At 41.9% G+C, this 14,626-nt stretch overlaps 1 protein-coding gene across 1 annotated transcript in view; it reads left to right on the top strand.

Moving 5' to 3' along the window:
* MYO18B (myosin XVIIIB) overlaps positions 1-14,626 on the top strand; it is a 1,377,385-nt gene that overhangs the window by 1,083,784 nt on the left and 278,975 nt on the right. Inside the window, exons 35-36 of the mRNA XM_069214702.1 lie at positions 2,421-2,558; positions 8,176-8,361. Coding sequence (XP_069070803.1) covers positions 2,421-2,558; positions 8,176-8,361 — 324 coding nt within the window. The remainder of the gene's footprint in view (positions 1-2,420; positions 2,559-8,175; positions 8,362-14,626) is intronic.

Below are 14,626 nucleotides of genomic sequence, written 5' to 3'. Positions count from 1 at the left end.
GGAGTAGCCCTGATGCCTGGTTCAGGTCCACTGGTGCCTGTTATATTGTAAATGTGTGGGTGTTATTTTTGAATCTGTGTGAATACAATTGTCCTCCTTCTCCCCACCCTCCTTAAAGTTCTCCACAACACAATTATATAGGAGGGTCTGAATAATACAATCTCTCATCAAACCCTGAATTTTTTTTGTATATGCTAGCATGCTATGTCCATGTTTTACTATGCTGGAGAGGTCCCCAAAGTATGGGTAGCCCAGCTGCCCCTGCGTAGTTCTCTGAATGATAATAATTAGCCATGCATTCCGTTAAAGAGGCCTCATTCACCCCATTCCCAAGAGTTCCCTCTCCACTCCCTATATGCGTGTATAGTTCCTTCTGGGTTCCTGGGATACATATCATTGTCAAGTATAACCTGGCAGGGAAAAGTTTAGGCTGTTCTTGTCCTCTGTTTTTTACACTAAATGTCTATACATTTACAGGGTGTGTGGAACCTGTTTGTTTCACCCTGGTACCTCTATCACATTCCTCAGCTCCTACATCCATTCCCAGGATTTTTGCTGCTTCGTGCCAATGTATGACATGGTGGGTTGCACCAGAGAAGTTGAATACCATCCTGAAGGGATATTATGTAATAGACATTTGTAGAGCAAAGATTTGCTGTGACAACACTGAAGCTTGTTCGCCTTTACAGCGCTGTCAGAGAGCTGTCTTCGTACAGAAAGTATGAATGTAGTTTGAACAAGATTTCCTTGAATTTCTGGGCATCCCCCATCACGTATTCTTTTTCCAAGAGGTGGAGTTTTGTAACCATATCTCTGTGCCAGGCAAGGGTGTATGGTATAACTGTGCCTATCAAGTGAGATCTATCTGATTGTATTGTTGAACTGTTTGGCTCCAGTAGAGAAATCAACAGGTCCATCAAGACCAAAAGCATGTCTGCTTCTTCTTTCAGGCCTTTAACAATAATGGTCTCCCTCCTTGCTCTGTTTTCCATATCCTTGAGTTTTGACATTGCTTCCTCTACAGACTGTACCATCTCCTCAATTTCTTTGATGTGGCAAAGTTCACAAACTCAAGTAACTCCATCTGATTATTAACTTCCAAAGCCCTAGCTCTGACTGCATCCACATCCCTGTCAATCTTCAGCCTGGTCTTCATTTCCAAAGTACTGCACTCAATGTACTTGCCCAAATCATCTCTGAGGTCCTTCTTGAGGGTATGCGGTACACTCTGGAGGTCTGTCTTTGAAAGGGGCATTGTGTTGTGCTGCTGTTTGGAACCCTTTGGTGTACTTTCAGCGCTAGATAGGGTGTGCAGAACAGGAAGAAGCCTTTTTGCTTATGCCATTAATTTGTTGGGGCATTGAATGGGGTATGAGCTAGAAATTAAGATTTTGGGGGTGTTGCGCTGTGTTCTCCCAAGTCTGTCTCAATCTATGCAGCTCTCCAATCCAATTTGTATCCTAATATTAGAGGCCTAGAAAGGAGGCTTATGTTCTTTCTTGATTCAGCTGCCACTTCCTGATTCCAGGCTGACTCCTAAACTCCACAAGTGAGCCCTTGCTGAGGGGGCCAAGCTGACCCAGCTCCACCAAAAAGTGAGATTGCTACTATCCATTGGGTCCGACAAGGCAGGGTATTGATCTTTAGTGCCCCCTTGTCTCCAGACCAGCACACCTTTGACTCCGATGGTGGGTAGGTAGTACACAGGTTTCTAGTCCACTCAGGCTAGAGCTGGACACTCATTCCATCAAGACTTTCTCTTCATGTCTGTGGTTCAATGACAGGCATGGCGCTATTGATGAGAAATGAAAGCAATGGACCCTCAGGCGCTGCACATCAAGAACATAGATTTTTAGTTCTGTAAAAATAAACCCCCATTTTTTCGAGTTTGTTTCTACCAAAAAAATCATCCACCATGTGTGGTTGCCAGACAGCATTTTAGCTATGCTGAAAGACCTTTCGCTGCACCAAAAGAAGCAGTTTTGGCTAAATAATTTGTGTCATGCTGGCAGGGATCTCTAAATATGGCAAGTGGTCTTCTGTTGGGAAGCTGAATGATTATGTAGAACAAATAAATTCAGCAGTTCAATGTACCATCTCCTGAGTAAATGAAAAAAATGAAATTGAAATAAATGCCTCCTTTCATTTGACCAGAGTTACTCATATGTGTTTTAAATTAAACTTACGAAAATGTGCATTCGCAACTTGACAAAGTAATCTCCTTGTTAACTCTGTGATCACAGCTGATTGCACACAAATTTAGAAGAGATTTAGCAGAATGAAACTTGCTGTGCATAGTCAGTGATGCGGCAAATTGGGTAATCCAGTCATCGAAGGGACTAGCTTCATGAATGTTATGTAGTACATAAAGTTAAGAACTCACACACCTTCAATATTTATACTCCTTTTTTGTCTATTAGTTGCAAGCGGCGCAGAGCAAGATCGACTATTTGGAGCATGCCATGGTTGACCGGTCAATTGTTAGCAAGCAAGAATCGGTAATTTGTGACCTTGAAAACAAAATGGAGTTTCAGCGAGCACAGATCAAGAGATTTGAGGTAGGTTCTTAACCTCCCCTTAAACAACTGTTTTAGAATAACAGGGAAGCACAGTAGCATGTTTTGCATGTTTTTTTTCTGTTTTTTCATTATGATATTAATTTGTTAATTTGCCTTGGTGGCCCATGCAACATATTCTGTGTTCTCCACTGCCTCCTTAAGGTTTCTGTCATCTATCTCTGTTTTTTTCTGCCATTAGCACCTTGACCCTCATTCTGAGTTGTGTGGAGCTGTAATCCTGCCTTTTTTTGTGTGGAAAAAGGTAGAAAATGTGAGCAATAAAAATATGTGATAAAGACTCCTGTTTTATTTATGGACCCACTTGTTCCCTATTCCGGGCCTCAAACATATCACGGCTGGTAAACAAAGCAATGATAGAAGAATCAGTACCATTGAGCCCGATTGTACTAACCAGCACTAGCTCAGATTAAAGGCCCAAGTGTGGGCTTGCAGCACTCTGCACACTTAGTGCTGTTAAGGTAAAGCATGCATTGCTAAATCTAATAGATTTTGGCTATGCGCGATCTATTGTCTTTGTCAATGCTTGTATCACTATAGTTTTAGAGTATGCTGGGGTGGGGTTAACAGAGCTAATGCATGGGGAAGTCTTGGAACTGGGGAACCGGGTTCAAGTCTTGGCATCATCTCAACATCCTGTGATCCTGCTCAAATCACTTAATCTCTCATATATATAATTGAAAAAAGAAAGTGTTTAGGTGTAATGTAAATGGTGCTCATTTAAAGCACGACGATCCCTTTTGGGACCTGAGTGAGGGAGTGTGAGGTGGCTGAAGCAAAGGGTGGGTAAAAATAGAGAACAGGAAGGAGGACGTGGAGGGTTAATATTAGTGGGGTGGTTTGTTAAAACAATGGGAGGGGTGGTGGGTTAATTCTTCGGGAATAGAAAAGATGACCTGCAGATGCACTCAAATGGAGTGCATGATAACAAATAAAACAGAAAAGTATCTTCAGACTGCATAGCCAGTGGAAGGGCACTAGTCTCTAGCCAGTGACCAGTGATCGGAAGCTATACTCGGTCCAAGCTCCACGCAACGGCGTGGACAGGCAAAGCAGAGAAGGATGCTCAGAAAGTGAAAGCAAATGACGTGCTGACCAATCAGAAGCATGTAAACCAGAGCAACGCTGGAATCAACAAATAGTAAGTAGAGGTAAGTATTGGGTGGGCTATAAGTCTCTTTTAAGAATTTTATTTTTAATTACAAGAGATTTCACAAGCATAGTGTGAGTGCTGTGCTGGCCAAACTAGAAAGGCCTTTTGTGAAAGTCACTCCCATGACACAGAGCTAGTTTGGTAATCCTCTGGGAGTTCAGTATCTCTCAATTCATTTGTAGAACCTCTGAAAACTTCCATAAAACTGCTTACTTCCCAAATTGAGGTCTGTACATGACATCGAAGTAAGCATTTCCTTTCCCAATTCTCAGTCAGGTGGTGTTATTCTAGATACATTTTATATAGCACTAAACTTCATCAGGACAAGCACACACTATGCGAACTTGGGTTTCACTGCTATATATACCATAACTTCCGCCCTAAGGTAACTATAACTCGCCCCCCTCCATGTAAATTTGTTCTTCAATAATTTGACGGCTATTGTTCATTTATATGTTTAACAACTTTATAGAAGTTGTCATGAGTGCTGTAATATCCGGGGTAATTAGTAGTGCAAGGCGAGGGCACAAATTATAGTTACTTTGGGGCATGAGTTATAGGTACTCGAAATAGCTCTTATTATAATTGCTGAATTTCTATGGTTTTGTGTGAGTAAATTCACAACTTAACTATAAAATCCTTGTAACCTTTGGTTATTTAAGTGAATTTCTGTGTTTTTTTAATTCTATTTCCTAACTATAATGTCCCTGTAACCTTAGTTTTTTTCCATGAATGTCTATGTTTTTTTAAATTAAAGTAATTTTAAATACCATACATTAATCCAGCCACCAGACACTGCTAATTGTCCCAGATGTTACATCACTCATGACATCTTCTATGACATCATTGATATCAATGTCATATTTCAAATTATTGATGAGAAAACGTAGGTTATAGTTACCTTTAGAGCACGAGTTATATATACATGAGCACACACACAAATATATATATACATACACACATATATATATATATATATACATATATATATATATATATATATATATATATATATATATATATATATATATATATATATATATACACACTCAAATACACATCCATGGCGTAAAGCAAAATGTTGGGGTCCCCTTGCATAATGTGATGAGGGACCTCCGCATCTCCCAGATTGCACAGATATTTATTCATCTTGGGCTGAGTGGGGGCCCTCAATGCTGCAGGGGCCTGCTGAGGAAAGCAGAGTGGCTTTCCCGAGTATGTATTTCTTATTTCATGCCATTGAAAGCATATTACAAGGTATGCAAAGCATATTTTAGTGAGTGAGAAGGCCCCTCCAAAACAAGGAACCTTGGGTAACCCTGCACCGCTAGGGCTGCGGGGGCCTTTGCTACGCCCCTGATATGTGTATGCATATATATATATATATATATATATATATATATATATATATATATATATATATATATATATATATGCAGTCACCACTGTGTAACTATAGTTAGTACCAGGTTTACATAGGAAATTAATTATAGGAAATTAATTATTTGGTTCACTAATAACTTCGATGCTGTTTAATGAATCTTCACAAAACTTTCCACAAAAAATTTGAGCCGCCCCAGCTTCTTCCAGGAAAAAATTGGGCTGATCTAAAGTTGGGGATGGGGATAGTTTGAGTCCCAAAACACATTTTTTCCCTTGCAATTTCCCACAGGGTTTTTGAACAGCACTACATATCTCATTTCTTCAATTAACTATACCTTTGTTTTTCCCACTTTATATTTACTGCTAAGAACATTTTCTAAACAGAGCACTGGCTTTATGCATATTACCTATTGGTAGTCACAGTAGGTAATTATAGTTAGTTAATTCCCATAGTGCCATTGGGCATGACTACAGCCCGAATCACTGAATGGAATTACACCACATTTGGTAGGAAGCTGGATCTTGATGCGGAGATTGCTTTTTTTTTGTAATTTTGTGTAAATCTATTCATTAGTTTTAGACATATTGAAAGTTAAAAAAATATAGATATCTAGGGACGTGGAGGATCTGCCGATCTCACTGATCTTATGCTGAGATCTGATTGGCTGGCAGCACATCAACCAGGAAGTGTTGGCAGCCATTTTGGGTCTCAGCTTCAGCTGAGTCCTCCAAAAAAAGGGCAAAAAATGAAAAGGGTCCAGGGTAGGAATATGCTGAGCCCTTAGCCTTGGTCCAGCGGTCCCCCTGGGACCATGCCTTGCTTAAAAAGTAGGTTTTATTTTTCAAAAATTGTAAAAATCTGTGGCTGGATCTCATCTGGCTTTAATACATTTTGTCCCCGGGTGTGCCAAGTTCTAAGGGCAGGAACACTTAAAATAACAAGGAGGGGGGCTCAGGCCCCCCTCCTAGGGCTTTAAAAGCCCTGGGGACCACCACCTCCCCGGGGCTATAATCAAAAAGGAAATGGGGGTGGCCATGTCAAACGCCTTTGTCCCTGGGGACAACCACTTTCTGGAGCCACATACTATATATTGTTGGGGGAGGCCAGACAGCCACTCCAGCCCTAGAAACACCATCTCCCCACAAATATTAAAAAACATGGAGGGGTTCCCTGTCCTGGTCCATATATGACCCTGGGGACCACCAGCTCCCTGGAGCTGGCCAGTGCCGATCAAAGTAGGAGGGCAGCGTATCCCTCTCCTGGACCCATACATGGCCCTGGGGACTGCACCCCTCATCCCCTCAGGACCGGATCCTGCTACCCCACCTCCCTGGGGCTACTTTAAATATATTGTTTGGGGGCCAGATGGACCCCTCCGCTTCAGGGACCACCACATTTCAGAGGCAATTAATTCCAAATACTTAGGGGGGTCACAAGGACCACCACCTCCCCAGAGCCATTTTTTATTTCTAAAGTGGGAGAGGGGCCACCAAACTCAGTGCCATGCACAGGCTTTGGCCATTCTCTGTGGGGGTTGGCCACAGGGCTTGCGACCAATCCTCAATAACCACCCAACCCTGTCCCATACACGGCCTTCAGCAGTGCGCAGGTGGGGTTGGCTGCAGGGCCTGAACAATGGCCAGGCCCTGCAGCCATACCCCTATAACCATCTGACCCTGCACTACAAAAGGCCTTTGGTCAACCTCCAATAATAACCCAACCACAAGCCACGCACGGCCTGTCCCAGGGCAACAAATTAAAAATAGTTGGCGGTCTTCGCTGACCCCTCTGGCCACGGGGACCACCATCTCTCTGAGGTTGCATAAAATGATTTTTAGGGGGGCCGCATGGACCTTCTTCTGCCCCGGGGACCACCAACTCCCCAGTGCAACATAATTAAAAAAGGTAGGGGGTCCATGCAGATGCCCCATGGTCCCGGAGCCCACCACCTCCCTGGGACAACATTACAAAAATATATGGGGAGGGCCCCTTGCTGTGCACAGCGGTAGTTGGATTAATGTATAGTCGTTAAAATTACTTTACATTAAAAACCCTAGAAATTCACTGAAAAAAACAAAGGTTACAGGGATTTTATAGTTAGGAAATACAATTAAAACTTTCTCTCTTTGGCCCTATTTACGAGAGTGATTGGTTCCATCAGAATTATGGGTTTGCAGCTTTCACACAATGATTTGGCAGCTAAAAATTGTCAAATCTATCCATTTCAAGCACTCATTATCAAAATATCGTACTGCCGCCACAACTTCATACTCGTCCTCCTCTATCAGTTTGAATGAAGACACCACAAGCACCTCACTTGTTCCTGCCATACCAGACCTGGTTACTGAGGTCATAGAAGGACTTCAGCTAAGAGTTGTTGAACATAACTCCAACATCCGATGAAAAAGGTTGGCTTTGGGGTAGCTTGGATGGAATGGGCTTTTAGCTGTGGAGACCTGCTGAATTTTAGCAGGAGATGACAATAACATTCAGGTGCCTCCCTACATTGTCCCAGTTTGTTGCAAGAGCAGAAGCTTGGCTTAATTGTCTAGGTACATTGTGGAACTTGTTTTGTTTCCTTTAATCAAGTACACCTTTCAAACATATTGATAACAACTACTAGAGTTTCAGAAATTGATTTCAGGCCACTAATTCACATAGGGATGCACTTTGGCCTTTTCTCCATTGAATTCAAATGAATTCGATTTAAGAACACAGCATTTGGATCTATGAGATTTGATAAACCATGTGTGGGTATTACAGTAGGAGAGGTTCTGTAAAGTACTTGATGGAGATCACCTGAATGGGCAGTCAGTCAGTCAGTACCATGGCAGAATATGTATCATCGCACACTCATAACATAATTTACATACCACATATCCAATTGTAAAACACTTTTGGAAATCAAGCGTAGTAAACACTGTTTTGAAGTTCGGAATTTGTTTCTATCTTGAATCCCTGTGATGAAATACTATAACACACGATCTTAGTCTTGTTTGGTACCCTCTAGCTATATGATTTAAATTGGTGATTTTTACAAGTCTTGCCCTTGAACTCAACAGATTCTGATTTTGCGTTTGAGAGACAATGTGATGAAAATGGGGGAGGAGCTGGAAAAAGCTGCAGAATCAGAAGCTCGAGAAAAGGAGAATGCCAAGTACTACCAGATGCGGATGGAAGAGATGAAAAATGATATGAATGAATTATTCCAAAGAGAAATGGAAGCATGCCGCAGAAGTGTGGAACTGGTAAGAAGTAAACATGATGCCTATCCTTCAGTGTGTATGCCTTTATAATAATTTCTTTAACATGTGTTAGAACACTGGGATGTTTGGCACTCCATTGCAGACAATGGAGAAGCTCTGGTCTTCAAATGGCTGTTATAAGCCGGGAGCTCCAACATTCTAATGTTTGTCTTTCACAGCAACAGCTGTGAACAAAGGCCTCACAGAGCCTGAGGGGATTTCAGCCCCCTCGAGCTCTGTGGGGCCTTTGCTTTACTAATTATAAAACCCTGCCCTGATGGGGCTGAATGTTCTAATATCCTTATAGCCCAATGCAGCTGGGCTATACCAGCCATTAAAGGTCCACTCCCTAGTTAAAGGCCCTTGCCTTTGGCTGGGGCCTTTAACTCTGGAGCGGCCCTTTAATGGACTGTGTAGCACGCTATGGTGGGCTATGATGATAAGCCAAGAATTAGAAAATTATCAGACTGGAGAAGATTCAAATGTTAGGTTTGGATCATGACTTTCAGAAAAGTGGGATGCTCCCAGTTCATCTTCATCACTGTTTTACAAAATAATTCCCTTTGAGGGTCCCAAGTATTTCTTGACAGAAACTGTAAATCCCTCATTCATAAAAAGAGACTTTTCTTTAAGGTTGTGTTATGCAGTCTAGCGCAGCAATGGTGATATCCCGATGACTAATGAAAAATTGCCCCAACATGTGCTTTCTGTTGGTAATAATTTGGTATATTGTTAGTAGAATATCGACTGGCCGCAATGGTGTGACCAATATTTTGAAAACCAAAATATTGAGTGGGCATATCCATATAGATAGCATAGATTTACTATTCTTAACATTATATTTACGTACCTTGAAGATATTTATATCATCAAGTTATGTACCTTGTAGATATTTATATCTTCAAGATATATATGTGGAGTTAGGTATAGAAAATCTATACACACTTAACTGACGATATTTTGGTAATGATATTTTAGCCGCTCATTATTCTTTACTTAGTATTCCTGGTCCATATCGTTTCTGCCTGTTCATTGGCTGTATTACAACACGAAGCTCAAAAACTGTGGCAACAGAGTCATGCAAAGTAGAGTGAAATCCTGAGACAAAACCAAGGCGTTGTTTACAAGTCACTGAAACTAATAGGTTCTATTTATCACACCCATTAAATACTGATGCCCCAAAGTTTGTAATGTAATGGTGTGTTAAAAATGGGTAATAACAGTCGGATGTTGCTGCTTTCCTCAACAAAATCTGAATCTCATGGTATTCATCAGATATTTTCACCAAGTAAATTTTGGCAGACTTGATCTGTCAATATTTATCAATGGAAACTCTGAGAGGTTGGAAAACTCCAGCCCACTAGTAATTATGACAGTTGTGCAAACACGAGCTTTCCATTGATGCCATAGTTTATCATGCTACTTGTAATAGTGTCCTAAATGGTCAATACCCACGAATTTGCCATTGACGGTAATTCTTATTTAACCACTTTCTAACATAGGTTAGTGTCACTGCTCCTGTAGACAAAGTGCACTAATCCACAGGGAATTCACACTGAATGCAAGAGAGATGTGTCAAGTCCCTCTAACCGTTAAAAGGAGGTGGCATCAGTAGGAGAGGTTAATTAGGGCGCAAACTGTTAGAACATTCACTTGGCCAGTTAAGAAACTTTCTGTTGACAACATTTTTTTGCAGCGTCCCCAGAGTGTACAAAGGGACAGTGGGTTTTAACTGCTCATCCGTGGTATCCCCAGACACTCCACGTTCTTGTACTTTTACGGGTCAAATACGTGCATTTAGTTTTAGGACCATGTGGCCCACGGGATGCTGTGGTCTAAGAAAACAATGTATATTTTATTCAGAATGTCCAGCTGCAAAAAATTAAGGAAATAACAAGACCAGAGGTAATATTAAAGCTGCCTTCTGAATCCACGTTGGCAGTTCATGTCAATCTGCTGTCTGAATTACTAAAAAAGATAGTGCACTTCAGAAATCAAATACAGGGAACATAATTTAACCATGTTTGTTCTTTGCTAAAAAGAAACTGTCATAAATCACTGCACTCATTACATCCGATCTTATTTAGCAGGTTCTAATACTTGACAGTTCACAAATCGCATTTGCCTTTAACCGTACAGACCACCACAAATTTAGGAAAACTAATGCCTAATCTTTTTAAGTATCGTCTTCTCGTCTTAAACAGTACGCTCACTGGCCCTAGGAGCTCTTATTCAGGATTGTCCATTGACAATGTAAACGATTTCCTCTAAGAAATATATAATGCAAACGTATTTAATGTATGGAAATCTTGAAAATCAGGCATGAATCTGGCCCTCCAGAGCTCTCACAAAGGGACTGTTCATTCTACTCAAAGTGAACAGAAATTTCTCATTAGGTGTTTGGGTGATAACAAGAGTTTATGATAATACATTGTTCTACAAGTGCATCGTTTAGCTAATTCTAATATAATATGACTTATCTTTGAAAAACTAGGTTTATTTTGGTTTACTTTTAAAATCAGATTACCACTTTCACCTGTCTTTCACAAGATGGTTGCAACAAATAATTGTTGCTGCAGGGCTGTATTTTCTTGGCAACATGTAACAGTAACCATCATCTTTATCAAGGGTTACTGAGTCGATACAAAAAACTAAAACAATGTATTTTTACGTTTTTGGGGGTATTTAATGGTCATGGACGTGGGGTGTGGGTGGAGTTGTGGGGAGCAACAGTAAATCAATTTGCAAAAGACAAGATTTACAAGCCAAGCTGTGGTTGGTATAGATAAATCCATTTCAGGCCACAGAGATATATAAGAATTCCTGAGTACTTTTTTGCTGTTATTTGGTCATTATTTCTTGTTTTATACTGTCTTTGCTGTCGGTAGACAGCTAGTGACTGAGCAGGGATAACTTTCCAGGAAGAAAAGGAAGAATATTCTTGCCAGAGTAGAATATTGGTGTGAATATGAGGGAACGGAAGCCAACAAAGGTCCTAATAGGTGGGAGATATATTGGTTGGAGTTTTAGTCCTACTTTGTGTAATCACTGTGTAGAACAAAGCTTTCAGGAGGGCGAGGGTGGAGCCGGAAGTCAATATTAATAATGGGCCTGTCCTGACACCCAGTCATGTAGACGTTAAGTTCTCTTTTTGTACCAAAGGTTGAATTCTGATCAAAAATGTCAATTTACTAGCTTTGATCATTGAAGCGGTTCATCAAAGTACACTTTGTATTATAAAAAAACAAGAAGTAGCATATTTAAGGAAGATCAACAGACCAGAACACGATGTTAATTAAAACACTTAGCACCAATGCACAAGACAGGCATAATTTTCAAATAAAAACAATGTTATTGGCAATTTCTGAACACATAACAAAAATGTATCTTTAATGAAAAAAATAAAACAAAATGTATATATTGAGCCACATTTGCGAGCTCAACATCAATGAATAATTTACACGTTTCTAATACCTTATAATTGACTTCGTGAAAACTCATGTTATTGAGATGCTAATAAACAGGCATTGTCTGCATTATTATTTCCGTTTTATTTCTGTTGTCCTTTGTATAACATTCACAGAATTTCACACAAGTCCTAGGAACACAACCAGAGACAATAGTACACGTTTGATCTTTCTGTTCCATGTCCAAGGGTCAGTGTAGAGCGTTCAGTAACAGAGCTACTGTCACAATCATGCACATCATCAATACCACCTGCAGCCTAAGGGTGCGTTACAGCCACAGAGGTGCATACTGATCCTGTCCCATTAAACACTTAGACCACCATTGGGGTTCCAGCAGCAGCGGCTGCTAAACCTAACCTGGTGACTGCAGCCCCTCCTGTCCACCCAATTCCAATCCCAAAGCTGATGAGTCCACCTGCAACAATGCAGAAGAGTGGAGAATGTCTATCACCCTCAAACTACAGGCTATTTATGTCTAGGAGGGAAAGCATAACTGACCAGGAACTGGGTAATCTCTTGGATCACTTCCTTTCTACTTTTTGGCCCAAATTAATGAGACACTGTCTCAAACCTGAAAACTAAGAAGAGGCAATGTAGAAATGGGCAACATCCCAGCTCTGGACTCACGGCTAGTATCCAATAGCCCTTTGCTGGCTGCAATAAGTGCCTTGCAGGACACAAGTGCCAGGGCATTCGAAAAGATGGATCTTCAGATCGACCTGATGCAATCACTAGCATTGCACCTGACAGAACTAGGGATCAAACTAAGCTCCTTGTAGGCCCAAATGAAGGTACTAGGAAAGGAGAAACCTTGTCCATGCTCCCTTATCATAGATAAGCTGATCTCTCTACCTGAGATTTTAGGTGCCTTAGTGGAAACCTCAAAGGGCAACGTTGTAAGTACTGAATCAAAATTCCAGGAAGTGAGCCTCATTGTGTGTGAGTCCAATTAATCACCATATCCTACATAGGGACTGCTGGATGGAGCCACAACCATTGTTTCCAAAATTGTGAAGGATTCATTTGACTCTCTGAGTTATTTACCTGGTCTTCAGGCAGCTCTCCCTCCATCTAACACCCTGAAGAGACCGAGCTGAGACAAAACCAGCCCTCCATAGAATAAGCAGATAGAAGCCTGCAACACAAGGCTCTGGCAAACCTGATTGAACCCACCTATCCATTAGCATCTAATCTATCAAGGAGGTCAAAAAACAGACTGAAGAAACAGATGAAAAAACAACAACTATCGAAATGAAATCTTTGGGGCATAAGTTACCCAATTCACCCAACATACAGGCCAGATCCAACTCAGCAAAACTCTTCCCCATATTTGTTCAATCAACAAAGACATCAACCTTGCCTCCAGCGGCTGGTGCCAACGCCGTCAAAGAAGGGCAGCCCACTCCTTCACTACAGAGGGAGCACACAGAAAAGAGCTCTCTGTCAGGGAGGCCCCAAAGGCCTCCGCAGTGCAGGGGAACCCCAAGCTGCAGGGGACCCCCTCAGCACTGCACCTGGCCTGAGTGAGTCTGAAGGGCGCCCCTCCATATTCTGTGCAGGGGGTTACACCACTACCAAAACAGGGTGCATTGAGGGCTCCCCCTACCACCACACAAATAGGGGATCACCCTGGGGACATAGTTGGGCAGCGGTATGTCCCCATAATACAGCGAGCGCAGTTGGACAGTATGTTGTTGCTCCGAGGTGCATTGAGATGCATTATGGATGTAGACACAAAGTCAGACAGCAATTGCTCAGAAGCATCATCTAGCTCTAACTTAGAGGGTGTGACTAGGAGCCCTCCACTGGATAGCAGTGGGAGAGCTCCATTTTGTGCCATGAACACAGGCACACAGTTGGACAGCATTGGCAAAGATGTACTTACCAGCCTGCATCATGAGAATGAGACTAGAGGTCTTCCATTCAGTTGCAATCCTGTCGAACCCTCGTGGACCAGTAAAGGGAAACCCTCAGTCTATTTCAGACATCAAGTGCTTACCATTCAGCCTGCAGGAGAGGAAGAATGACATGACCATCTAGAGATGGGCTTTATACCATGATACCACTCTAGAGGTCCCCATGAGACACTCAATAGAGGAAATTTGCTGTGGCTATTCAGCCACACTTCCTCATTGAAGCACTTAACTGCAGAAGACCTGGGTGGGATTCAATCTCCCAACTTCAAATTCAAAGGGTGAAGTTACCACAGCAGTTTGGACGAGAGAGGACTACAGAGATGCTGTGTGGGCAGAAAACAACACATTCACTGAATGTGGAATTGAACTTGATAAATCCTCCCCAGTGAAATATCCATAATTCGTGTTATACTCTCACCTTACACAAACATCCACAAGCATTTTGAAGGGCACAGCAGGGGATTAACGAGGCTGGGACATGACAGTGGATGAGGGATCATGTGCCCTAACAGTCACATGCACACAGAACCAGAGGGAGGTCCACCACAACGCCTTAGGAAGCACAAACTGGAGGTGGGGAAGCATGAGATTCCTGCTCCTAAAAGACTGGGCTACTGTCCCTGGCCCCAAGACAAGCCACCAATACCTGCCCCAGAGTTCAAACGCCTCCATTTCAGCAGTCTCATGGAATGTGGCCGGACTCAAAAGTGTTAGTGCGAGTATGCAAGCAGTGACCTATGTGGAGACAAATGCAATTCTGTGTCTTCAGGAGACCTCTGCTCTTGCTCTGACAACGTTGCCAAGTTTCTATGAGATTTTTAAACCGGCGCTCTGCCTAAGCCTCTTTGGGTGTCTGTCAAGCGTTCTCTTTATCTTTATTAAACA

Source organism: Pleurodeles waltl, chromosome 11, assembly GCF_031143425.1.
Source record: "Pleurodeles waltl isolate 20211129_DDA chromosome 11, aPleWal1.hap1.20221129, whole genome shotgun sequence".
Classification (NCBI taxonomy): Eukaryota; Metazoa; Chordata; class Amphibia; order Caudata; family Salamandridae; genus Pleurodeles; species Pleurodeles waltl.
This window is presented reverse-complemented; position numbering and strand designations above follow the sequence as displayed.